General features: G+C 34.8%; 1 protein-coding gene across 2 annotated transcripts in view; it reads left to right on the plus strand.

Annotated features, from left to right (window-relative positions):
* The window catches only part of Diaph3 (diaphanous related formin 3), a 462,609-nt gene that overhangs the window by 272,140 nt on the left and 162,594 nt on the right, over positions 1–27,875 (plus strand). For both annotated transcript variants that reach the window (XM_063232700.1, XM_063232701.1), the window contains 2 exons: positions 6,879–7,002; positions 14,272–14,437. In XM_063232700.1, the coding sequence (XP_063088770.1) occupies positions 6,879–7,002; positions 14,272–14,437 (290 nt within the window). The remainder of the gene's footprint in view (positions 1–6,878; positions 7,003–14,271; positions 14,438–27,875) is intronic.

Here is a 27,875-nt window from a genome sequence, read left to right on the forward strand (position 1 = left end):
CAAAACCAAAATATGGTCTTATTTTTAGGCTATAGAGGCACTGTACTATAAGAGAGGCTGTTGTTTAGGGATTGGTCTCTGAAGCTAGACGACTGGGGTTCAAACCTTCAACTAGATGTGTAGCCTTAAATAAGTCCCTTATTCTGCCAGGCCTCAGTTTGCTAACCTATAAAATGGAGACAATAGTATACTTAAGTGAGATCTGTTATGAGATTAAATAGGCCATGAATGGTACAAATAATCATGATTCCATGGGTCCAGTATATCTTTGTAAATTTTAGTATGTGTTGTCAGAAATTATTTGAACAGATTGCAGCTATGGCAACCTAAAACTTATGCAACTTTACATTGGATAACCAAGAATTTTGTAGATTTGTATTATTAAAAATGTTTGCATCTTTTTAAAGTTCAAAGCAGTATAGATATGTTACACAGGTCATATGTTACAGCAGAATAGCTAAGTTACACAGGTCATACACACATCAATGCATTTTTATCCTTTGGACAGAAGAAGATGAAGAATGAAATTTGGAAAATGAGTTCTGTTTTTCTTCTGCTTCAGCCTAAAACATTTTATTTTTATTTCAAACTCTGAACTTTGACATTAAATTAAAAAAAAGTCTGATGATTAGGTATGGTGGTGCATACCTGTAATCCCAGCACTTGGGAGGCTGAGGCAGGAGGATTGCCTGGCGTTTGAGTCCAGCCTGGGCTGCATAGTGAGTTCAAGGCCAGCCTGAATTACACAGTGGCAATGGGTCTCCATTCCCCGCTCCTCCAAAACAAAACCAAACAATGAAAAGTTCCACTCTAGACTACCAAAAACAACAGGGCTCCAGCAACTGTTAGATCACTCTAAATTTTTTTCTGGAGCTTATGCTACTTAAAATACATATTTTTCAGCCTAGAGTTATTAAAGAATGCTGTATGAATTAAGATACATGATATACATAGTATGAACATCAGAAACAGTCTTTATTTACATTCACAGAAAAAGCTAAAGAAATATGATGTGGAACTATGTTTCCCTTTCTCAGAAGAGCTCACCTAGCATAGATTTAAAATTGATAGGTAGTGAAATTTTGTCCCATAGTTATGTCTCTTAATGTAGTGACATTTTTGCACTGTCTTTCAAACTATAGCGCATGCATTATGGTAGAAAGAATTAGTACTCCTTGATCAGTTTTTGTATGTTTTGATCTTACAAGGAATGGACTTTTTCAAAAGGTTCATGAAACCCTCTCACTGCTCAGCGCACTCTGTGGTAAGGAGCTTGTATCACAAAGGATCAGACTTAACTCTGAGTGACTCAAAATATTCATCACTCAATTGTTTCCCCTGTAGTATCCTGAATATCTCTTCTTTCCCAGAACATTTCTGGTACTGAGTAGAAAAGTGAACACAGAAGAAAAACCTGTGCTACTTGAAATTACATTTTAGCTGGTGGATTTAGAACGTAAAACCACAGAAAGAAGTCAGTGCATGTTATTTCAGGTGGCTGGCTCTGGATTGCTGGGGCAAGCTATTTGCTGTTTCAGATTGATATTGGAGAGAAGGACATCCTAGGAGGAGGGAAGGTGAGGACTCACATTTTGAAAGTGTAATTAGTGCTGGCAGAGACAAGGGAAACAGTAGCTAAGTCCTGAAGGATGCTGTGGACCCTGTAAGGGTTCATCTGAGGAGCAATGGGAGGTTGTGTTCAGAAGAGCGCCATCCATAAGGCTTCCTCCTCCTCTGGTAGGTGAAATGTCGCACGAGATCTGACTGAGGCATTGAGTTTGGTTGTGCTCATTTCTTCCATTTGCCTGTCCTTTTCCTTTTTGCGGGTCCCATAGCAAATATGGGCCCTTGCTTTGCAATGTGGTCTGAAAACAACATCACAAATGACACCCTCATTGACTATAACAAACATAGCAAATTAATTAGACCCTGAAACAGTGTTATAATCAACAGTCAGAAGACAGAAAACCTGAGTAGTAGAAAGTGTAGCTACCCGCTGTGAATACCAGGGTTCATTTAGCAGGCTTCTTTGCAGCTGACTTTTTCCTGTTAGGAACCAAGTTGCCACTGATTCTCAGTTTATGCCTTTGCCTTTTTACAGTCTTATTTTAGTTCTATATGTTTTTGTCACAGTGCTTTTACAGTGATATTCCAGTACTTAGGTTTTGTGTAGACCTACTTGATATTCAGCATTTTCAAAAAATATGCTGAGGTCTGTTTTTCTCCATTTTTTGTACCTGATTTTTCTTTTTTAACATAAATTTAAAATATACCTTTAATGTTGCTATTGTCTAGGAAAAATTATTTTCTCAGGAGTCCGGAATTAGTGTCCCGCATAAAACAATTGTTTCTGTTAGTATAAAAAGGTCAGCTTAGCCTGAATATTTAAATTGTCTAATGGTAATAAATTGTTGTTTAAGCTTTCTTTAAAAAATTAATTTTTCGGGGCTGGAGATTTAGCTCAGCGTCATAAGCGCCTGCCTTGCAAGCAGGCTCAGTCGTAAGTTCGATCCCCGGTACCGATAAAAAGGAAAAAGACAAAAAAAAAATTAATTTCTCTTTATTATATCATGATATGTAAGACTTTCTTAGTAAATTTGTTATCAGTTAACAAGGAGGTATTCATAGAAGATTATATTTAATTACAATGATTACTTAAATGTTTGTGATTTCTGCTCTTTTTTTTACTTGAAATCTTAACATTCTAGACCTGTATTCATGATTGCTTTAAATTTAAATATTTATACTTGTGGTTTTAAGTTTTATAAAGAGTCTTTAACACCACTAGTATATAATTATCATAATAACAAAACACTTAAAGAAAAGTCTGTGTCTTAGATTTCATTGCCCTAGATATTTAATCCGTTATTTTCTCATTTTATTCTTGATGCTTTCATCATGAGAGGTTAAAGTTATATCTAAAATCCATTAGTACAACAAGCATTTGAGATTCTGTAGACTGTCATAAAATTGAAGGTACAAAAACGAAGAAAATACAGACTCATTTCTTAAGGAAGTGCAGCTCTCTGAGAGCAAAGGAGACATATAAAGATAAATGTGCATTTTAGTAACAGAGATAATTACCAGTTGTGATGGGTAGAAAGGGCATTTCACCAGAAAGAATAAGTGATCAGAAATAAAATAAAAGTTCCCACTGACTAGAACATTATCTGAGGATGAATAAGGTATTGTTTGTCAGGTCAAATGAGCAGGGTGTCATCGATTGGATTTCAGGGTTATAAGAGAAGTTAACATAGGAACTAGCGAGTCGCTGATACAGGAAAAAATTTGGGATCCTCTCAAGTGAGCTGTGGAAATTATGCCTGGTCCGATTGAGGATGGAAGCATATGTCTAAGATGACTGAGCTGTCCCACGTCACTGAATATTACCTGAGCAAAATGCACAAGTTAGAATTGCCTTAAAATCGTTTACTCAATTCTGTTTAGTGACAGTGCTGCTTTCTTATTTTCTATTTATAAACCGTGAATTGGGCCAGGTTAATTTTCTGAACAAAATGATGTGGCCAAGATGAATGAAAAAATTCTCACACAGGTGATACATAGGTGCACTTATATTTTAATATTAAGAATGTGCAATTAAAAACTCCTTTATTCTAGTTAAAATTCTAGTACCCCCCACTAAAAAAACAAAAGTAGTCAACCTCAAAGAATCTGGAAAGTGTGAGTAAAATTATTTTTTGAAGATACATAAAGGAATTGTTTATGGAAATAATAATTACTAAAAAAGAAAACATCAAGAGTATTCTTAAAAATGCTCGTTAGTTTTATCCTTCAGGTGGTTTTGAACACTACATTTTATTAGCCTAGAATTCACATACTCCTTTCTTTCCTCCAAGTGTGCTTTGGGCCTTATTTAAAAATCAACAATAAGAGGTTGATCAATTATATTTAAATCCATTTAAGCATAATGAGAAAGTAATGTAATCAGAAACTGCTCACAAAGCGTAAGAAATACCTTAGTGGGACTAGCCACGAGAACTGATTTATTCTAACAATAGCCCCCTTACTCTCAATGATGTTGACTTTAAATGTTTCAATATGTCCCAAACATTCCTAACATTTTGGTCTTGAAAACAAACTCTTCTTAGACTGATTTTCATAATGTATGGTACCTACTTTGCTGGTCGTGTTGACAGCTTACTTTTCCCTGTGATTCAATTGTAACTAATTTTGATATTTGACATTTATCACATCTTAATTCTAAGAATAAGAAAAACATGACGTATATTTTTCTCAATTTGTTTTTCATCCTAAATTATAGAATTTCGTATTTTATGATATTGCTGGGTGGTAAATATATGAAGTGGGACTCTTCTCATTTAGTGAATGCAGGAAATTGAACCTATTAGAAGTTGCTTGAGATCACAAAGGAAGTAGCTCTTGGCCCACTGGTGCCTAAAGAATTGGGAAGATGCATGTCTTTCATTCAGTGGAAAGGGTCTCCCCAGGTACTAAACATAAGAAGGGGGAATTAGGACAAGCAGCCTATCAGGCCTCTGAGGAGGGAAAGGGCTGTAGAGTTACATTGTGAGTGGGAAGGATTTCATCACTGATAGCTAGCAATGGTGAAGCTTCAGTAAAGACTTTGAAGGAGCCCAGAGTGAGCTTGAAGGCGGTGTGCTTGGAGAGAGCGAAGAAGCTCCATATGTTCCCTTCTCCCCCATTCTTTGTACTATGCATCTCTACCCTTTGGCGTTTCCAGGTTGCACCCTTTATAATAAAACCATAATCACAAGTGTAGCACTTTCCTGAGTGCTGTGAGTCACATGTCATGCATTATAGAACTTAAAGGCAGAGGGGTGTGGAAATCCTCCAGTTCAAAAGTACTGATGATTTCCCAGACTTGTATCCAGCCTTAGAGACAAAGGCAGTTTGGTGGGGCTGAGGCTTTATGCGTATCGATTGTGACACCAATTCTGAGTAACTCGTATCAGAATTAAGTTGAACTGTAGGAAACCCAACTGGTGTTGGAGAACTAGTTGGTATGAAACTGCATTTGGGATTACACACATAAAAGCAATCTGTATTCCAGACTGACACTCTCCTTATGTTTTTTGTCATGAGAGTCCTTTAAACTAGTTTGTGTTTGCCAGTTCCTCAGATGTCCCTAAGTTGATAGCACAATAAAACAATATTAAGTGTGTGGTTCAGTGGTGGGATAGTGCTTAAAAAGTTCGCTTCCTTTTTTGGAAAAAAAACAAAAACGTATGATTTCTATATCTATCCATGCATTCATGTATCCAGTGTGCTCAGATAATCCTTGCGCTAGATTTAGTCATGTGTGGGTTACTTATGGTTGCACTGGGCTAGAATATAGGGAAAACCAATTTAGTAAAATCACTTTATGTTGCTCATTTAAATGACGATATTGATAGGGAGGTGGAGCTGCACAAAATATAGTGGTAATTTCTGTAATTTATTTCTAGATAGCAGACTAGTTCAAAATAAGGTCTAGAATGAAACCGCCCAACTGCGGTTGTGCCTTTGCCACTTGTTAAGTTGTTTTTCCTACTCAGATTCAGCTTCTTCACCATAAAAGGGGGCAGTAGCAGCATGGACTGCGTGGTGTTCTTGTGAGAATTGAATGACTTAATTAATGAACGATATCTGAGACAATGCTTGACATACATAAGCACTGAGGGAAACACTGCTGCTTTTGCTGTTATTTTAATTTTCAGTACTATAGCAATCATTACAATTTGCCTTACAACTTTCTTACCTAATCCATAACCCAAAATACACATACGGCTGATAAATATTTCTGAGCATGTATTTACCTAACACAAAATTTTTACGTTTTTTGAGCCATTATTTAATCAAAGTTTGTTTTTCTGAAGTATAGAACCAACTCACCTACCTTAAGATTTCTTGAGAAATGATAAAGGAGATGCTAATGAGACATTAGAGGAGAGATCAAATAGACTAGGAGAGCAAAAGGAATCTTTTTCTGTAATACAGAAAGAAAACTTTGAAATAAGCAAAATCATCATGAAATGAGAAGAGTAAATGCAACACCGTAGCTCTAATCAAATGGAAGTGTAAGTTATGGATAATTGACCAGCAGACATTAAAATGGGAGAGTATAACACAGGGCATGTATATCGCCACCGCGAGCAGTGTACAGCAAGGTATAATTAGTATCCTAAATGCTGTCCTAATGGAAACTCTTCATAGAATCCATTATTTAAGTTATCGTACCTGTGTGCCTCTGTTAAGTTGGTGCTTGCTGTTCAGCTCAGGGCTTCATGCAGGTTGAACATGTGCTCTGCTACAGTAAGCCACACTTTTAGCCCCTGCCTCAATTTTAAACATCACAGAAAAGGTTTGTATGGGAAGTAATAATACTAATAAAACAATATGCATAACATCTGACTGGCTTTCTCTTAGAAGCAAAAGATTGAAATATCATCACTTTTCACGTATGAACAATTGCTGTGTCTCTGAAGAGTTCTGTCATTGCATTTATTAAACATTATATCCGAGAATGTGATTGCTGGTTTATTAACTAACCGAATATGTTAAGGTGCTTCTTTGTCTCTAAGTTGACTTTATTTCATGGCCATTTGTAGTGGTCAAGAATTCTGATTTTAAACAAAAGTTATTCTTCTAATGTGGTTTGTTTATGTGGGCATTTCTTAAACGTTGCTGTGTATTTTAAGCATTTATTATTGAATTTCCTTTATAACTAGTTTTCAGATCAAAAGGTTATGAAATAAACAGTAAAATTCAACTTTTGTTATAACAAATTTTCTTATATTACCATGAGAGTTTTTCACAAATGCTCTGTTTCCAGGTTGTTTTACCTTTTATATATTATAATTTTGTCCTTTCAAGGCATTTAATATACTCTCTTTTAGTCTCTGTAGAAACGCTGGAAAAGAATTTGAAGCAGATGGGAAGGCAGCTTCAACAGCTTGAGAAAGATTTGGAAACCTTTCCCCCTCCTGAGGACTTGCATGACAAGTTTGTGACAAAGATGTCCATATCCTTTTGATATCTAAATAGCTTAAGTCACTAGTCAACTGGATTTACAATATATTTATTATTTTAAGAGTATTTGCATAACCAGAAATCATTTTGTAGTGCCAAATTGTACAAGCTTGAACCTTTGCCTTCTAGCAGGGAAATTAAAGTGATAATTATTTCTGATTTCTGTTCTTTTTTCTTTTTGTCTGCTTGGATAATAGTATGTTCTCCCATCTTTTGCCTCCCATATGCCTATTTCCTTCTGATGTTCATGACAAAGGTTATTAAAACTAAGTTTGAGAAAGTTTGAGCATGAAGTCATGAATGGAATTAGATACTTTTGGAATATTTCAGGCAACAGATACAGATTTCATAAATTCACAGTGCAATGAGCCTGCTTTAAGGATTGGTATAGATTAGAAATTAACTCATGCTCCACCAAATTTAGTGTTTGCTGTAAAAGTACTACATTGCTCCAAAGTCAAAATCAAGACCAACATAATCACTACTTGTGTTTGTATTTTCAAACCGCAAATATGTATATTAATTAATAGCACAGGGCTTGTGTCCTGCTTGATTTAAAGGTTCCTTTATATTGTTACCTTTGCTTTATTAACTTTGTAACTTAATCTCTAATGAAGTGATAAACTTTTTTATTTCCTGAAACCAATGTTGAGTTACTTTACAAACCATTGTATGAATGTAGAGACTGATCCCTTTTGTTTTGCAATTATTATTGCAATGCATTATTAAAATCTCACGTGGATATCTGAATATGAAAGAATAACCCATTTCTACGAAGAGCTTTTATAGTGATTCCTAATTCTCTAAACTGATACAGCTGAAATAAAATAGCTAATTTTTCTTTTTCTATACCTTCTTCCTTAAAATTTAGTGAATCACAAAATTACTTGGTTTGTCATAGATATGCTTTCGTCTTAATTATGAATTAATTGAGTTTTAGCTCCTTTCACTGTCTCTGTCAGGAAATATCATTAAAATGTTCTCTAGCAGCAGTAATTCAGGCTAATGTGTTTGTTTGTTTTGCATCTCTTCTACCCATCCAGTTCCTTATTAGGGAGGGTGCGTTATGCCTCTACTAACAAGGTTTGTTTCCTTTTTTCCTTCTTAAACTAAAAATGTCTATATTATCAATCAAAAATGTATTTTGCACTATATTCTCATTTAGCAAGTTATGGTTTTTAAAAATAAATATATTATTGCACGGTTATATCAGTTTCACTGTTCATAGCCTCTTCCCTCATTTCATCATGTTAAAATGTCCACTTGTGATATTTTATCATTAAGTATTATTAATGTAAGTACTTTGTTATTGTTTGCTATAGATGACATTTTAGGAGATAGACTTTTGCCTACATGGAGCTTTTGATATTACACTCTGAGTTTAGTAATTATGAAGCTCGGGTTTTCAGAGATTGGAGTAAGGGTTGCAGAATTCGGCTCGGCAGACGATCTCAGAACTTATCTGTACTTGTATTCATAGAACATGAGAAGCTGAATGATGTCGGCTTCTTGAAAGGTATGCAGCTTTAAAAAGCAGCCAGCAAGAAATCAGAAACAGGAAAGATGATGCTTTGTTGGAAGCAATTTTTCATTCTGAGTACAATTACACTCCATGGACAAGAAAGCTACTATATCCTGTCGCTAAATATCACAACCTAGAAGCCTCTAATGAACTGATTAGCATTCATGTATCTCTTGGAAGTCAGATATATGAACAGTTGGTGCACTTTGCTATTGACAAAGCTTATAATCATAAATATTCTTCACCAAGATTAGATTGCACTCGTTTGCTTTTCATCTTAGTTAGACATACTAGTTTCGAAGTAATTAAATTCATTCATTGTAAGACTTTGTTTACTTTAATTAGGACTGACAACAAGTCAGATTTTGAATATTAAATGCATTTCTGCAGATCTTGTTAAAATGGCAAATAGTGAGTCTCTTAGATCTTAGAGAATGGAAGAGTTTGGAAGCTAACATCCAGTGAATAAAAGAATATTAACTAAAGTTTGTTATTCACACTCAAACGTTGTTTATGTTTTACATTTAACTGGTTATTGGTTTAAACACATATCAAATGCTTAGTTTATCAGCCACTTCTCAAAGAATATCTGTATTATTTAGCTAATGATACATCTTTATAAGTACATATTTGCATTAAACAACCATGACTTAGTAAACTATCAAATAATCTGTTTTGAGTTATAGATACACAATTTTGTTAAAATGAAGTATCACTAATAGTACTCAATTAGAGTATGATTTTATTCTTCCAGTGCATGTTCACTCCTTACATCTACTTCTTAATATAATTTATGAATTTAACACAAAGTTGAAAAGGCTCACATAGGTGTTTCATATATCATTGACTTTTTCATAATGATTATTATTTTCCAGTTGCTAAACCTAGTTAGAACTATAATGAGGGTCAGATAGTTCCACAGTAAATGTTTACTTGGGAAATGTGTAGCACATACTTGACATTGGATCACGAGGATTGTCATATGTAAACAATTATACATGAGGTGACATACTTACTGAAGTCTTATTAGTGTGAAATTTACAAAAAAGCCAGAATTTGTCATGCATTGCATATTCCTTTCCTTTGACCTTTAAATTCTGTAATTTTTCTTATTTTAAGGAAAATATAAAACATATTCTTGAAATTCTCCTTGCACAAGCTCTTGCCTTTCTATTCTTTACCTTCTCTTGAATCTTTCTGAAAAAAAATCATTTTACTAGACGCATGTTTATATTTGTCACAACTTATGTGACATATTATTTGGCTCTAACCTTTGTTCTATCTTATAAATAGATCTTATAAATAGATTCTATCTTGTTCTTCTTTGAAATCTCGTTTAGTTTTATACATTATTTTTGTTAGTCTTCTATATAGCAGAGGTTTGGGCATTTACAAGATTACTGGTTAGATGCTAAAACCATCCCGGTAAATTCATCGAAAGACTTATGTCTGTATCCTGTGCTGTACAAAATGTAGCATTTTTCAGGTAAAAGAATTTAAATTATTTTTCTTTAGTTGAACTGTGGCTTGGAAGTAGAAGAGAGATGGAGCAATTGAGACGTAAAGCTGTGTAATGTGTAGCCCAGCTGCAAGAAGCTAGGAAGCTGGGTAACTGAATGTTTTATTGTAGTAGATTTTTCTTGAGCTTATTTTGTGTTTCTCATCCCTTCCTTTTTTCTGTTCTTTTTTTCTCTTCCTCTTGACCCATTCTTAATAAACTTTTAAGACTTGGGTTAAATACTCACTTCATTCTTTCTGAGTTTTCAATATGCAATGATTCACTTTCTGAAGTCTTATTACACTTAACCAAAAAATGCTATACAGCTAAGTGCTATCTACTCTTTTATCATGGTAACTCAGTGGTAGTAATCTTACCTTTTTAGCAAAGGTTTCCCTAACTACCCAATTCATGATATCCTTTATCATACTCTATATAATATCAATAACTTAAAATCACATTTATTGTTATTATTTACTAGAATGAGAATGTAGAATTAGTTCCTAGAATTCCCATTCTCTGACATGTGTCTCATAGCTATAGGAACTTTATCTTTTTACCTAGTATTTTCTAGTGTCTATAAGAATATTTGGAAAATAGTAAATTCTGATTTAATGGACAGCAACATCCGAAGTCATGAGAAAGTCTATCAAAGTTATTAAATATATAGGATTGATGGAAGCTGGGCTTTCTAAGGTGTATTGATGGAAGTAAGGTACATTTTTATATGGCAAAGGTACACTAATAATATGAGTTAAGAATGTGGTATATGTGGAATCTATTTGTAGTAGGTAGTTTTGGCATTAGTGCTATTCTATTGGCAAACCAGGAGGAGAGTACCAAATCTTAGTCATGCTCCTTAGTTGGCCAGCACCAAATACTTGTGGTTCAATGCATGTGAACACAGATCTGATGGGAAATTTACAGTAAAATGGAAATCAATGAGAATTATACTTTTGATAAAGGTAGATTCCTTAAAACATCATGTAATTGGAATATATATTCATTGCATATATATATATAATTTAATCAAATACTTACTTGGTTGAGCATTTCATATTTTTTTTATGAAGCTCTTTATAAAAATAGAACTTGATGCTGTGGAAACAATAATTAAAGATGAGCTACTACTGACTTTAACAGCTGGTGCACAGACAGCTATGCTTGTTTTCCTTGCTAGTTGATGGTGATTCTTTATCTGGGTGTTTCCCCACCCTTGGTGGAGGATAAGCCCATAAATACTAATGTAGTGTGCCTCCTCATGGAACCAGTTATTCCATCCTACCAAGAAGTCATTTTAGACTTTGCAGGATTAATTTGGCTTTTTCCAAAATTGTTTCAGTTTAATCACAGTTTTACCATTCTTCTGGGTAGTTCCAGTTATTCAAAGCTCCACTTGATTTCCTTTGGAAGCAAATTGTTTTATTCATAATAATGATAACAAAATTAACTTAAAAGCTCTCCAGCTGTTAGAATAAAGCCATGTCATTTCTGTGGTTCTGGCTCTTGGTCATCTTTTCCATCACATCTTTTATGAGAGTTTTACTGTTTTTATAAGAATTCACAGAACTATTTCTGATGTTTCATTACTCAAGATTCTGAAAATATTTCTTTAAGGCATTGCTTTGTTTTAACTTGTTAACCAATTGGCTTTTTGAGAATGTGTGTGTTCCAAGGTGTTAGGATAAAGTTACTACATTTGTGAAGGTCTATTGTTAAAACTCATAGCCTTGATAGGACCGACAGAGGCAGAGTCCTGACACTTAACCAATAGTGAATGTAACCTTTGTCTGAGATCAACACTCTGCAGGGACTCTGTAGCTGTATGTATGATATTGGACCCATTTGTGTCCATACATTTGCGCAATTTTATAAATAAAAGTTCCATGGCTTTTCATCAGACCACTTTTGAGGATCAGAGTTTAAGAATGATAGTACTAGCCTAAAATAAGTAATTGGCACCCATCTCATTGCAGATGACTAGACTTTATGCAATTAATGAGATAGAGAATAAACAGACACCCAGAGATTATGACATTTGCCAGAAACAACAGCAAGAACAAAATTCCACCAAAGAGTAAAATAGAAGGACAAACTCACAGGCGTAAAAAAGTATCTGAGGATTTTCCAAATAAATACAGCATTCTACAGATTCTGTGTTTCAAAACAGATTGTTACCTTTATGGAGGTGAGAGGAAGACATTATGAAAGAGGAAGAATTGAGGAAATGGTTGGTTGATTTATTGATTTGGACCATTAGAAGGAAACATACATTACTCTTTTTTAGGTAGGAGTGCAGAGTATACAAATAAACCATATAGATACATATTGTGTTGGAATATAAATAATTTTAAGAGAGGGCTTATTAAGCAAGCCAATTTATAAATCCTTGATTTGGGGTATGATTGCTTGGGTGTGATTGTTTTACATTGCAAATAAGTAACCACATATTCTATTAAGTGATAGTTTCTGAATGCATTTCAGATATTATCTTTATGTAAATTCACTTATAATAGTTCGTGATTTTTGGTGTGTATAGAAACCTGGTTTGCTTCTATTCATATGATTTCTTAAAATTTTCAAATTTGATTCATTATGCAAAATGTTTTGTTACTCATCCAGGAATTATGAAATGATATCATATTTAAATGCATCTGATGCTGGCACTGTTAAGATCTGTATTCTAGAAAGAGGCATTTTGCTCTTCAGGTGAATATAAACCGACTCACACACAAACTGTACATTTTCGTAAGAATCATTAAACTCTAGCTTTAGAGTCAGTTCCTTGTCTTCCACTGCAGTTTCCCCTACCACAGTGCTACTTGGACTACTAAGCAGATCACAGTTGAAAACAAACAGGAACACAAGGCATAAGGACACCCTGTGGACCACAGGTAGACATGTGGACAGGGAGGTGGGGTTTACTGGGATGCCTTGGTACCTTGGGAGACCAGGCTCTAATTATTTCATGTGTCCTGGATCACCTCAGAACCTGGTACCTACTGTCTCATTTTTCACCGATTCTTTTCTTTCTCAAAATGAAGGGTTTTCCTCAGGTTGTTTATATCATTTTCACCTGGAAAAGCTCTAGCCAGAGGAACCTCTTTCTTGACACTGTAGAAATTTTTCTCTTTCGATAAAAACATTACAGTTTTTGTTTCCTTCTCCTAGCCTGGTCCCATTTATTTGTTTATTTGTTTTAAATGTTAACATGTTTGTCTTCTTCAAAGATAAGATAGCCTTTGTAGACTTACCTTTGTATGTTCCATCTCCTTATATGTACTCATTTAAAGAAGCCACAAATAATTGCTACTGATGCTCTATGAATCATCATTTCAGAACATGGTGTGGGGTTTTCCATTTGACTGTTTCCATAGTTATAGGAAATTCTGTGGCATTTTTAGATCATATTTTCTACTTCCAGTGACCATCACATTCACATTAAATTACTCAATTTCATTTCATTTCAATTTGAACTTTGTTGTCATAAATAAGGCAGCATTTCTTATGTTTTTGCCTGCATGTGTAATCGTAACTTTTAATGATGTAATGGATGGGAGGAATTATGTATAAGTTTTCTAAGACTTTGAAAGATTATTTTAAATACACAGCATAAGAAGTTTTAAATTCATTCATTAAAAAAATACTGCTTTTAGAACTCTGAAGCTCAAAATGAGTAACTGGGCAGTAATTACACCAGGTATTTGTATTTATACTTACATGTGAAATCACTTTTCTCACCTTGCTGGTATGTAATTCTCACAACTATACTGATATTACTCCAGTTTTACAGATGAAGAAGTCAAGGCAAAGAGGTGAAATTCTTGTCCACAGTTACACTGCAACCAAGAGTAGGGGGTGTACATTGACCTCCTGTTGTCCATTTTAACTGTCATACTCAGAGCATGTATTGTTTGTATCAGTATTATTCCAATTACTCTGCATGTTATAGATTATTTTTATGGTAAATTAGAAGGGACATTTTCTTGAATTCAATTGTGACAGAAATATTACATATGGGAAAAGTTAAATTTTCTGATAATTTTGCCCTAGTTAAAAGCGGAACAGAAAAATTTTTTGCTTACTGCGTAGATTTTCTTGCAAAAATGGTCAGCAGAGCTAATCTTGAAATTCTAGAGATGTGGTGGTGGTAAATAAAAATTAGGCTGGAATATTAGAAGTATAGATTCTGTTTCTCAAAGCATTAGTTTGTAAATTTCAGAACCTTAACTATTATATACAGCTTTGTTAAGAGTGCCAAAGAACAATATGGAAAACTTTCAGAGTTACTTGGAAACATGGAGAAACTGTACCAGAGTATAATGGAATATTACGCCATTGATGTGAAAAAGGCATCCGTGGAAGACTTTTTCATTGACTTGAATAACTTCAGAACTGCATTTATGGTATGGTAAAAAATTTTAATTTGTTTTTTTAAATTTTTTATCTGCACTCTTATTTTTTATTTCATTAGCTCGTTTGACTCTTGTCTCTGTAATAAAACTACCTTTTCTGATGTTGAAAGTTAGCTTTAAAAGTGTCAGGTTTTAAATCTGTTGAAAAATGTGTAGTTAGTTCTCCTTTTGGCTTTTCTAGCATTAAGATGTAATCAAAATTTTTGATTGAAAAACTGACAAATTCAGAAGTTTCTCATAAAGACTTCCTCCTGGCTGATTACAGAGCACTTTTGTAGTAAGTTTTTGGTTATGAAATTTGTTTCTTTATACTTAGATTGATTTGTATTTTTGTGGTATAATTTTACCAAATTCCACGCAGCTCTTATGAAGTCTTTTTTTCCTTTTCTTTTCTTAATGCATTGTACAATAAGCTACCTGTGATTTTTCTTTTGAATAGATTTTACATTCCTACGGTTTCCTTTAGATACTTTAATAGGGAGGTCAGGTCTTTGATGTGGAATCCTTTCATTTAGGCATTAAAAAGATCTTTTGAAAAGTATTAGCTGATTAGATGAGGAGGGAAAAAAAAACCACACACATATTAAATAGAGAAGGCATTGTTGGCTCACTAGGGAAACTGGTGATACATTTCCACTAGGAAAAAAATTGTTATTCTTAATAAGTGGGTAAGTCATTTCGGTATTTTAGCAAATGTTCATGAGGATTAAAAAGTTCTGAGATATAAAGTAAAGGAAGGTTAAATTTAAAGAGCTAGTTCAGTTTAATCTCTGGGAAACTTAACCATTGACTTTGTTGGACCTGGTTATAGTCACTTAGGAGTGAATTAGGCTTTGAATAAAAACCTAGCGCTTTAAAGCACTGTCCTATAATGAACATATTTACACACAGACCTATTTCATGTTTTCTACAAAGTCAATGTTTCTTTAAATTGTTTTTTTCACTATCAGTCAGGTATTTGTATAATATATTTATGATGTAGTTATATATGCCATGTTGTGTAAAATGTTGGATATTGGAGAGCTAGATTTGGGTTCCATACTAGTCATTTGGCTATAAACACTTATTGGCCTTTCTGAATCTCAGTATATCAGTATCCATATTTTAAAAATGGAATGATGTCTTTCCCTGTATGATTGTGCACATATTGTGAGTTACTTTATTAAAATATTTGACATGACACGCACTGTAGTTGCTCTATAAATTATTATCTAGTAGAGTGTTAGCTCAATAACTTCATATTCCAAAGCAATGTCTTCACTGGCTCCTGCAGGACGACCTCTAAGCCCTGGAAATCCGCTGCCTGATGCGGGCACCTGTGTATCTCTAGGTCCTTGGGTCAGTCTAGCTTGATCATGCTCACAGCAAGCTTTATGATGACCAGTTGTTTTCCAACACATAGTGCCCTGGGTTCCTCTGTGTCAGTTCAGCCTTTTGAGGGACTGGAGGCTGAGTAGCTCAAAACCAGCCACGCAGCCAAGCCTTTAAAAACCTTTGCCAACAAGACTCAAGTGAGCTTCCTGCGCTGGCGATACTGTGCTGCTCTGTGCTTCCCTCGTGTGTGACGTTGCCTGTGATTTCTGTGGTAACAAAGCACCATCCGGCTCCTTTGGGAGAGGACAGCTGCCACTTTGCACCTGGTTTCTCCTGGCCTCTGCCCTGTGCAGTTTTTCCTTTATTGATTTTAATCTGTATTGTGTCACTGTAGTAAATCATAATGGTGAGAGTAATGACTTCTCTGAGTTCTGAGTCCTCCCAGCTGATCATCAAACCTCACGATGGGCTTCAAGACTCCTAACACAAAGTATGAAACGGATGCATGGAGGAATAATACCCTTCACATACTGATTATTTTTTATAAACCAGGAATTCTTCTAAGTGTCTTACCTTTATTGTCTCGGTCAATCATCAGAGTATTTTCTTCCTTGTAAGAGTGTATAAATATTGTGAGTTACTATGCTTCAGTGTTTCACTTACCAGGAAGATGACCCGACTGAGTCACAGAGATAAAAGAGCATATCTAGCTGAACATCATACAGCTGTGCACCGACAGAACTGGAATTTGATCCCGTGCAGTTTCTCCCAGGACCTGCACGCTTTAAGGGCTATGTTATGCCGCTTGCATTTTACAAACAAGAACAGACTGGAAGAGCTAACCAAGGAGATCAAAGCAATATTGTTTGCAAGTGATCCACTTGGAATATGAACCCCGGTCTCAGTCTGTATTTTTCCAGAATGTAAAGGATCATACAGCATTGCGGCATTCTGTGGGTACCTTGGCATTTCTGTTACCAGGCAGTAGATACAGGAAAGCGGTGTGTGAGAGACAGAAAGGAGCAAAAGATTCCAGGAGGCAGAACAAGTGCTGTGTTTTGCTTGCTCCACATTTCTCATGGGTCCTAGAAATGGCCGGTGTCACACGCTCAGGGGCACACTACACATGTTATACTTGTTGGTGCCAAATTCAAAATCTTCTTAAAATTAAATGCGATAAAAAGTTTCTTTAAAATCGTAATAGGTCCAGCTAGTTTTGGTGGCATACACTTACGATCTCAGCAACTCGGGAGACTGAGGCAGAGGGTCACAAGATCAAAGCTAGCCTGGGCAACTGAGCGAGACTCTGGCAAAGTTATGAAGTGAAAAGAGCTGGGCGTGTAGCTCAGTGGTGCTGTATCCTGAGTTTGATCCCAAGTACCGTCACAGAAGAGAGGAAAAAAATATGAAAAAGACTGGAGAATGGCTATGTAAAGGTGGTGATTTTGACACAGGTATTTGCTTCTTTTCTTTTTTGGGAGGGGGGAGTTAAGTATTATTATACTACTTGAATTTTTGACAAGATATTATTCTTTAAAAGTCAGGAATATTTTAAAAAGACAGTATCAGTGCTGTCAACAGCTGCTGACAGTTTTGTCAGTTGTCAGTTTTGTCTTGTTTTGTCAGTCTTATAATTTCTTAGGAGGTTGCTTTTCCATATTACTCAACTTAGTAAACCAAGTTAACTTGAATGAATCAGTATGAAAATAGCAGACCTTTAGCTACAGATGTAGAATTTTAGTGTGTTAAAATTCACGTCCTGGGAATTCAGGTTAATAGGGAAAGCAATGATATGTTTTTCATTTAAACATATTGTTAAAATACCACTGTTACTGTATCCCCTAATATTGAGGGGTAGTCTGGTCATGAATAAGCAAATTTCACTACACAGCAAACTCCCATCTTGTAATCCAGGAAGAGGGTTCCACCGTGTCCTCCACACTTAGCGCCTCTTGAGGACAGTTTTCCACAGAGTGTTTCCTCTCACATTCAGGCCACTGTGCATCCTATTTCCTGTTATCTTAAGTGATCTTTTGTACTTGCCTGGCTAAGTTGTTGTACTTACCCTTCTGATCTCTGCTCAGACTTGGGTTTCCTCTGGTGGTATCTGTTTCTACTTAATTTATAACTAGCACACATAGTCCCAACCACGTGACTGGTGTTGTATTCATTTATTTAATCCTTGATGGAACTAGATTCGGTGTATTTTAATGTATGCTGCCATTCCCATTTTACAGATGAGAAAACTGAGGTATGGAGAGTTCCTGCCTTTCCTCATTATATAAGTAGTAAGAAACCAAGATGCTAAGCTGGGCTGTCTGGCTCCGGAGTCTATACCATATGTGACTGAACTAACTGTATTAAAGCCTATGAAATATATAAATCCCTAGAGCTGGCAAACCAGCCTACCTTGAAACCTAACTCTTGACCCCAAAATAAAAAAGTGCTATTTTTATTTGTAATAGAAATTTAGTATGTAAATAATTTAAAGTGTGTATAATTTAGGATTGCCTCAGGACTTACATTTTTTCAAGTAAAGGCTGACTATTCAAAACCCTTTACTATACCTTTGAGTAACTGTATCTCTCATAAATGTTGCGAGGATCTCACAACTAATTGGTATAGATACAGCTCTTTAGGGTTTTCCTCCTCCTCCACAAGCCCCTTATTACAATAGCTAGAAAGGGAACATCTGTTCCAGCCTGCTGCCTCAAGCCATGTAGACCAAAGGGGAAAATTTTCAAAATCTTGTAGCTTCTCTGAAGAACAGCTGTTCATTTTGACAGCAGTTTAACTCACCCTTCTTTTGCTTGAGAATTCTCAATGAGAATTAACTTTTGTTGTTGTTGTTGTTTTTTAAACAGTCCTCTGTAGGTAGTATGCTCTTGGAGAATGGTTTTGTTTAGAACTATCAATTTCCCCAGAACAGGGAGTCGGTTTGCATTGTCATTTCATTTTGCTTTATTTTTGTTAACATCATCACGAACAAAACCAGAAACAACTGTCTCTAATTGGGTTCTTGCTTCTTCGAGACTCTGTGCTCCCTTTGTCTTCGCAATGTTTTTCTGAGCTTCAGCACATTACAGGATACACAGCTGCAACACAGAGCAGCCCCATGCCTCTGCAGAGGTGCTTTGTCAGTCCGTAGGGCTTGTCTTCAAACCAGCCGAGTCTGTGCTTTCAAGAGCTTTAACTGTGTGGCTGCCCGGAGAGTTCACATGAAAATTCATGGTTATAATATTTCAGGGGGTTTTGATAACTTACTGGAGAATGTCAGCACAAGACATACTTTTGTTTTGTTTTGTTTTTGGTATACATTGATGGGTTTGTGATAGAAGCATGCTCTCAGAACTTGTTGTATTTCGAAGTATAAATTGTTCTCTTTTAAAATTAGGTGACTCTTAATGTAGAGCCTAGTTACCAGTGTGGAGGACGAGGTGCAAGTCAGCACCCTTTTCTGTAATAGATTTTTTCCCCTTGTAGGATTGTTGTGAAGCAGAAAGTTCAGATTGGGGTTAGTAGGTGATGTATCTGACATCGTAAAGGAGCTGAGTAAATTGGTGGCGTAGCAGGAATTAAGCTATGTACCAAGTGAAAGTCATGTCTTCAGTCACATAGCATTGTGCAGTGATAATCATCGTTCTACATTTGTGGCTGGTTTTAGACTCATTACATGCCATTACTGATCTATCCATTATTAATAGATGATATCCTGCTTCTACAGGATGAATCGAGCTCATTACGGAATTTTTGTTGGACTCTGCTAGCAACCTCCTGTCCTCTGTCACTTTCAACAGCTGTAGCGTGTTCGTTTGAGTTTAAACTCTTCCTTTTTTTTTTCTTTTGGTTGCCATGGCCTTAAAGCATAATGTATGTCCCAGGCCCACTTCCCTTTCCTAGTAGAACGGTTTGTTCTGCTTTTATTCATATGACCTGCATTGCATGACATATTCTTTAGCGTTCATTATCCTGCTGCTGCTGCTTTTTTTAATCATAGAAAGTTCTTTTGCTACCCTCTTTCATTAAGTAGAATTATTAGCACAGTACCACTCTTAACTCATTAAGCAAATTTCATCTGAAGCCTTATTTGTTTTGTTTAACATTTCATGTTAGAAAAATCCTAATGGTTTCACCTCTTTGGACTCCTTTGTCATTTTCCCTCTTAGAGGTAACCTGTTTCAAAAGAATTTTTCAGCCAATTTATACTTATTAAAAACTTGTCATTTGCTGTTCTGTTTTAAACATGGAACTGTTATATGGGCTCAGTTTATAATATCAAGTATTCCCATGTGGAATGCCCATTGATGTATAGTAGCTGCTCACATGAATATTTTGTGTTGGGGTGCCACTATTATACATTCTTTTTTATTAGCAGTTTCTAAGTTCTTGAATATCTGGAAACCCAGGATTGAGATTTACAAGTCACCAAATTAGCAATCTTTGCCTTAAAACAGATTGCTATTACATACCCCCAAATTGGAAGCCTCATTTTTTTCTTCATATATGGGGGTATATATCGGTGTGTCATAATTTGTAGTTATTATTAGCTAGTCCATAAAATCCAGTTTGTTTTTCACCAACTTTACTTCCCATACATGTAACTCTCATCTGGACTATGTGTTATGACAATCAATGAGGAAGATGATTTCCTCGTGTCTTTAACGCCTGATGAATTCTGCCTCTGGTGGACGTCGCCTGTTTTGTTCAGTAGTGATGTTTCACTGTCCGCCCCACTAGTGCGAAGGTAGCAGTGCTGGGAGTGTGGACTCTAGCTAGCGTCAGGACACTGGGTTGAGTCCCGTGTCTGCCGATGGTTAGCGACATGACTGTAGTGGGTTCCTTAGTCTTACTGAGTTCAGTTTCCAGATAATAACAGCATTTCTTAGAGTTGTGTTTCTCAAGAATGTTACATTTTGAAAATCAAGTGATCTAATGTACATACATCCTCCAAGTGGGTTAGCTGAGTACAAGTGATACAAATATAGTAAGTTACTTCTTTCATCTACTTATAATAGGATCAATATTTAGGTGGCTTCCTTTATGTTTAGGATTTCACACAGAAGATTGTGATCTGAATAAATGCCAAACTATTTTTCTGTTTAGTTTTGTCTTATTTCTAGAATTTTGTTAAAAGCTATTGTTTATCCGTTTAGGGCTTGTCATTCATACTCTCTAAAGAATTTGAGTCGATACTTGTTTTGTATAAGTGAAGTATTTATATTGACCAAATATAAGATCAATTAAACTCAATCTTGCTGTTTAATTCATTATTCTATTGAATATTCAGATTAAAGTTGTGAATTACCAAACAAAAATGAAATATCGTCCAGTGAGAATATTTTTAATGTAAAATCTTTTTGAAAAGAAAAACAGGTAGAAAATGTGTTTTGCCAAATCACTTAAATTAACATTTTTGATGTTGAATTGTGAATGCCACTTAGGATAACGTGAGGAACAACTAGATAGCAGCAGGGATGCCAAAACTCTAAACATTTTCTCTGTGCTTCTTCAATCCTGGGGATTGATGCACTTTATATTGTCAGAGGAAAAAAGATCATGCGCAAGGCTTTTGGTGGTATGTTGAGCCCGCACGTGCAATTATAATAAAAAAGATCTTACTTCTATGTTTATTTGGATGGGTTTAAGACTTGAAAATTGTATTTGCAGTCTTTTCTCTTAGAACTATATCTTCACTGACACCCTTGTTATTCTGAGACCATACTTGAATTCAACCCATGAAGAAAATAAGATTTCTTTCTTTACTATTTAGAATCGATTTCATAAATTAGCCAATTTCAGGTGCTCAGTATTTTGAGTTTGCAACTATGAAAACGATTCTGATAGGTTCTCCTCATCCTTTCTCTTTAGACTTTTCACAGAAAATATAACTAGACTTAGTGACTTAATTTTCTTTTTAGTGACAAGATTTATTCTTATACTTTGCTCAGGGGTGTAATAAATGTTTGTCAACTTCTGTATGATTAAATGGTTTATATCTCTTTTATAGTTTAAATATTTTGTTTATACTAAATATGATAGTAAAAAAGTAAAGCCTGGATTATTCTAATAGAAGAATAAAAGCAACATACATGTTAAGAAGATATTAATTCATGTAATGGAAAAGGTGACAACTTAGGGTATTACAAATAAAAGGGAATAAAATGACATGTTCTTTGTACTTTGTACATCAGATACAATGATGTACGTCACAGATACACAGTGTGGGATTTTAAAGAGGGTGAATGTTACAGGACTGACTTTAATGCTATAATTACATATAACCAGGTTAACACGGGACATTATGGGGCTTTATCAGGGAATGTTTCTTAGTGAAGTAATTAGCAGTAGCTCACAGTGCTGCCCTGTTACCGAGCCTACCTGTCTTTTTGTACATAGTGCCCTTTGTTAGCCTCACAATTGAAAAATAGGTTATCTTTATAGTGTATCACTTTTGAACATGAGAAACATACAATGGAAATTAAATTATATTTTGGAAAGCTTTATTATGAACATTACATAGGCTCAGAGATGTAGTATATAAGTTGAAGGACATCATGTGCTTGATAATTTTACAAAGCATTTTAAGCAGTTGCAAAAAGTCCTAGGAGCTCAGTTATAAAAAGTCAATGATGTCAGGAATAGGTTAGTGAGTAATATGTCCTTTCATCTGATACTGACTTTAGAAAAAGAAAGCAAATTGAAGTTGAAACAGAGTAGCCATCAGCACCTGCACAACCTTTGGTCCATTCTAGTTTGCTTCTGAAAGGACAGGTTCCCATGTTTGTAAGTTTGGCAGTCACGTGAAATACAGCTAATAACATCTTGTATTGAATTTGAGATGATGAATTTGTTTCTGTTGGTCCACAGCATACTCTATTCTCCTGTTCTCAATGATAATATATTTCGGTTAGATTTGATAGTCCTAGAAAAGGTAATTTGATTAATTGTTTTGTCATATAGATGGCTTCCTAAGATATCTACTCTATTATCATTAGGGATTTTTATGAATAAACAATTTCTACTAAATATGTAGTTAAAATACATTGTTTTGTGAATTTATACATTTTTGTGTTCTTAAAGACTTCCCTGACTTGTATTCATGTTTTTTATATTTAAAGATTTTTTTATTTCATTCAAAAAGAAAATCATTTCTTTTGAAAACTAAAATGTAGACCATATACTTTGTATTCTTAAAAATTTTTTGAATGACTCATTTTAAAAATATTTTCTTTCATTTTATATTATAGGAATATGCACAAGAGCATAGAAATATATTTTCAAGGTGTTTTTTCTTAAATATTTTCTGTTCTTTGTGAATGTGAAATCATTAGGAGTTTCTAGTTTGTAGCCAGTAAGTGGGATTGAGCATTGTCTCTACTCTAGGTACACAAACGCCATTCAAGGTGTTTAATGAGAATGTATTGGTTCCGTATGTGGTTGTTTGAGAAAATTACCTTTGTTTTCATAGTACCTAACATCCCCTCAGAAAGCATGATTCCCATCTGTGGTGGTAAATGCCTGTAATTCCAGCACTCAGGAGGCTGAGGCAGGAGGATCCCTGTAAATTGAAGACCAGCCTGGCTACATAGTGAGTTCAGTGCCAGTTTGCACTACAGAAAGAGACCCTGTCTAAAAACAAACAAACAAAAAAATAGCATAGAATGCAAAAATTGAATTGATCTGATCTCACTTTAGGGACTTGAGGCAAAAATTAAATAGTCAAATAAAAAATCATTCTGAGTTTAGTGAAACCTGTTTAGTCATACAATGCTTAAGTATCCATTAATGTTGAAGGAATTATAATGCTGAACTGGAACCCAAGACTAATGGAACAGGCAAGTTTCCCATAAAGACTATTCATTAAACTTTTTGACAGGCTGATAAAATATACATTTATATTTTAAATTTTACTTAGGAGGAATGATAAATCAGGTCTTGATTTTATCTTTAGGCAGTGTTTTAAATTGAATATCAAGAATGTCTAATTTCAAGTGAGAGCAGTATTTTAGGGAGAAAACCCAGGAAACTAAATATTTTTACTAGAATAAAATTTCATAGCATGTATTAGATTTGAAAGTTTTGAAAATAAAATACAGATGTAAATTGTCTCTAGAAGTATGGTAGCTAGAGTTGAAGTTAAGAACTAAATCATGTCTTCCATATTTAATTTACTTCTATGTTTCTTACCATTGGATGCATGCACTGTACTCCCAGTCAACTTAGGGCACCATTGTATTCTAGAATCTGTGAATAGAAATCATTTATATTTTCACAGGAAGTATAAAATTGTCTCCCCGCTTTTGCCTAATACACGCATATACATTTGCAATAAATTAGAACGTTGCTGAACTTGAACTCATGATGTACCCCAACTCACAGCAGTCCTCTGGTCTCAGCTCCCAAGTGCTAGGATGTCTTGTGGTGTTTAAAAGAAACCTGCTTGTAGCAATACAAATATTGGAAGAAATATTATAGAAATATTGGAAGTTTTGAAATAATAGGATAATTAATGCAATAGAATGGAAATACTAATCAAAAGAAAGAAGGAGCTGTGTTAATAAGAGGAAGGTAGTCTTACAGCCCGAGATTACTTCCTGGGAAGTAATCCCCCTGAAAGAGAAACATTCAGTACACCCATGTGTACACTAATACAGCCCCCAGATGTCATTGTAAAAGAGACTGAACTATAATAGGGTTAAGTCTGCAGATTTAGCATTATGTTTGGGATGTTCTCTTAATTCATTTATAAGTATAGCAGAAACTATTAAAGATGTGGGAAGCTTTAATTTAATTAACACACTTATTTTGAAACTAAACTCTTAATTTTAAAAGTGCACACTTTTATCTGGCTTAAGTGGAACTGTTATCAAATTGATTATGTACATGAGGCCATGAAAGACATTTTGATACATTTCTACATGTCAGATTCATTCATCAACCACAAAAACGTAAGCTAGAAATAAACAGAATGAAATATTTAAAGCCGTATTTTGAAAAATATAAAACACACATAATAACCCATATTGAGAATGAAATTATAAAAAAAATAAGGACTCCACAATACTGGAAATACTCCTTGTCAGACTTTGTGGCATGCAGTAAAAGTGGCCCAAAGTGCCCAGAGTGTTTCCATTGCCCCTCCCAGAGAAACACTCAAATTAACAAAGTAGGTACCTGACTTCAGAAGGTTTTTTTTAAAAGAGACTATTTGGTTTGAGTAAAAAAATTAAAGAATGAATGAAGGAAAAAGAGATAGAAATGTAAAAGCCAAAATGATACTTTGAAGAAACAAATCAGTTAGAAACTTTCTGAAAAGATTAAGAAGGGAAAAGATATAATAAAAATGTAAAAAGAAACAACAGGAAACAGAGCATACTATAAAAATCTGTAGCTGACAATTCAGAAATTGTAATAAACTGGATAATTTCATAGAAAAAATAGCTTTCTAAAGTTACTTTAAAAGAAATAAAAGCTTCTATAACTGATTTCTGATTTCTTGACTTCTTTTGAATCTTCTAAAAATTAAATGCTCTGCCCACAAAGTCTCGCAGTTGAGTTTTACTGAATTTTAAGGATATTCCGTAAGTATGAAACGTAAAAAAGTATACTATCTTCAAATGTTCAAAAAGGTCAGTTTTTCCTGTCCAATTTGAGTTTATCCTAAGAAATGAAAGTGGAGCTTAATATTAGAACATTCGTTGGTATCCAGAATGTTGAGAGAACTGAACCACATTAAGAGAGAGACAACTTAATGGAAAAGCAGGTAAAATCTATGAATTGCAAATACATGTTTTACAAACGTGGGAAAATGTTTGAACTGAAGAGTAGCATATAAATAAAAGTTTAAAACATGGTGAAGTGCCATATACACAGACAGAATGAAAAGAAATTAATGACAGTTTTGGTGAGTATGCAGGACGTGCTTATATGCTGATGTAGGAGGACACATTGGTGCAACTATCTACTACCATCTCATAAGATTTGAAAAGTACCTCTCGTTATTTATCAGCTCCACTCCTATCTTAGGAAGTGATGACTTTCAAACTGGTATTTTGTTTTGTTTTGTTTTGTTTTGTTTGTGTTTTTTTGTACTGGGGATCGAACTTAAGACCTCGTGCTTGCCAGGCAGGTGCTTATGCCACTGAGCTAAACCTTTGACCCTATACATTTTTAAAAACTCTCTTGACTATAATCTACATTATTAAATATTTTACATTGTGATTCAGAACTGAGATGTTTATGTATTTTTAAAACTCATTCTTTTTGTATTGAGCTGAAAAGCTTTCTATTCTCATTCACCTGAGGAGTGGCCATCAATTTCTAAACTGACTTAAAAACCAAGTAATGATTGTGTCCTTTGAATGAGCAGTTGAAATGTGGTGGAGTTGTGAAGCTGTGTGTGTCCGTGATGTACACGGGTAAAAAGGCAGATCTTTCAGAGGGCGCACGCTAGGCTGTATCTGGAAAGAATCCAGAGAGACTGACTTGACAATACGGAATTAAAGGTAGTAAGGGCTAGCAGTTTATCTGCCAGTTGTCCAAATAAAAAAACCAAGTATAAGATAGTTTATTTATGAAGCTCAATGTCTTATAGCCAATGTCTTATACTCTTTCTATCTAGCTCACTCTTAACTTCTTCCTGACTTTGAATTTAGTACTGAAATAAGAAACAAATCTATTTAAAATAGTATTGTCTTCTGTTCAGCTTTGCAGTTTAGATTATTTTTACTTCTTAACATTTGACATCAAAGAAAATCTCAAAGTATTACAGTTTGAACTGTGATACTAGTTACAGACCTGGTACCTCTGTCTATGCTATTAGCATTTTTCCAGATAAATGTCTCTCATAATAGTTATAAGGTCAGAATAAGTTTTAAATGAGGTAGTCTTTTAAATGAAAATCAATAGTACATTTTCCCTAAAACAAAATAGCTTTAAGAGCTACTTCAGACCTTATTTCTAAAACATAAACACTATTTTTATAGGTACTGGAAAGTAATTTTGACTTTTCATTACCCAGTGAATTCTAAAAGGGTGTGGCAATTATATCTGGTAATAAATGATCTATTAAATGTTTACACTGTCATTCATGTGAAAAATTTACCCCAGACGATTAATGACTCATAAATAAGCTATGTGATATATTATTTCTTTTCATTCATTTCTCTTGAGCAAGACATAAATTTTGATTCCTGAATATTAATTTTTTGCTCATCAAATTCCCCTCTTTCCAACCTGTTTTCCTTACACCTATGTTGATACACATACCACCATATTTACATGTTCGTGTTTGAGCTCATGTTTATTTTCCGCCTTGTGATACTTTCTCGTACCTTCCTGGCTTACACTGATTTTTATAGCAGCCATTATGTCATAGCTGGCTGTTAACATAGCCACAACACCAGACAACATGGTGAAAGCATGCTGACTAGAGATAGCTTTCAGATCTTGCAGCTCGACACCTGTTACCGTGTTCATGACAGTGAACGTGGTACTTTAACCCTTTAGTGTCAGGATGAACAATGCAGAACACAGTTTGAGTTTCAAAAAGATTGCATTTGAAAGCGTCAAGCATTGCAGCTAGTATTTCATGACTTATTGATAATAACAGTGAAGAGTCGAGGCTTTACCTACTGGTAGGTTAACAGGTTAGGCTGCTGTGCAGTGTTTCATGGATGTTGGCAGAAGATACAGGTCTGTGGGAGTAGAGACAAACAATAGTATATTATTCATAACAGTGCCACTGCCAGACTAAAAACATCTTTTTATGTTCCTGAGTCCTCTTTCTCACAGGGCACTATGAAGAAGGCCTGATAACGCTTGATAAGTTTGCAGCCCAGATGCTTGATTTATGCCTGTATGCTAAGAATGTTGTGTCTTACACTTTCCTGATTGAAAAGCTCCAGATGCTCTCCAGTACCTTTAGAACAAAATCCATTCTCCCTGTCTTGTCGTAAAAGATGCTAAATCATCAGGCCTGAGCTCACTTCCCTAACTTCTGTACTGCAATCCTGTCCTTTTCTGTTTCTTCACACCCTAGCTGTCACCTTGGCATTTAAATTAAGATGGAAGCAAATCAGAGTGAAGCCTTCTCTAACCACTTAAAGTAAAATAA

The sequence above is a fragment of the Cavia porcellus genome, unplaced genomic scaffold (assembly GCF_034190915.1).
Source record: "Cavia porcellus strain 051 isolate PalLab524CR breed Dunkin Hartley unplaced genomic scaffold, mCavPor4.1 scaffold_21, whole genome shotgun sequence".
Lineage (NCBI taxonomy): Eukaryota > Metazoa > Chordata > Mammalia > Rodentia > Caviidae > Cavia > Cavia porcellus.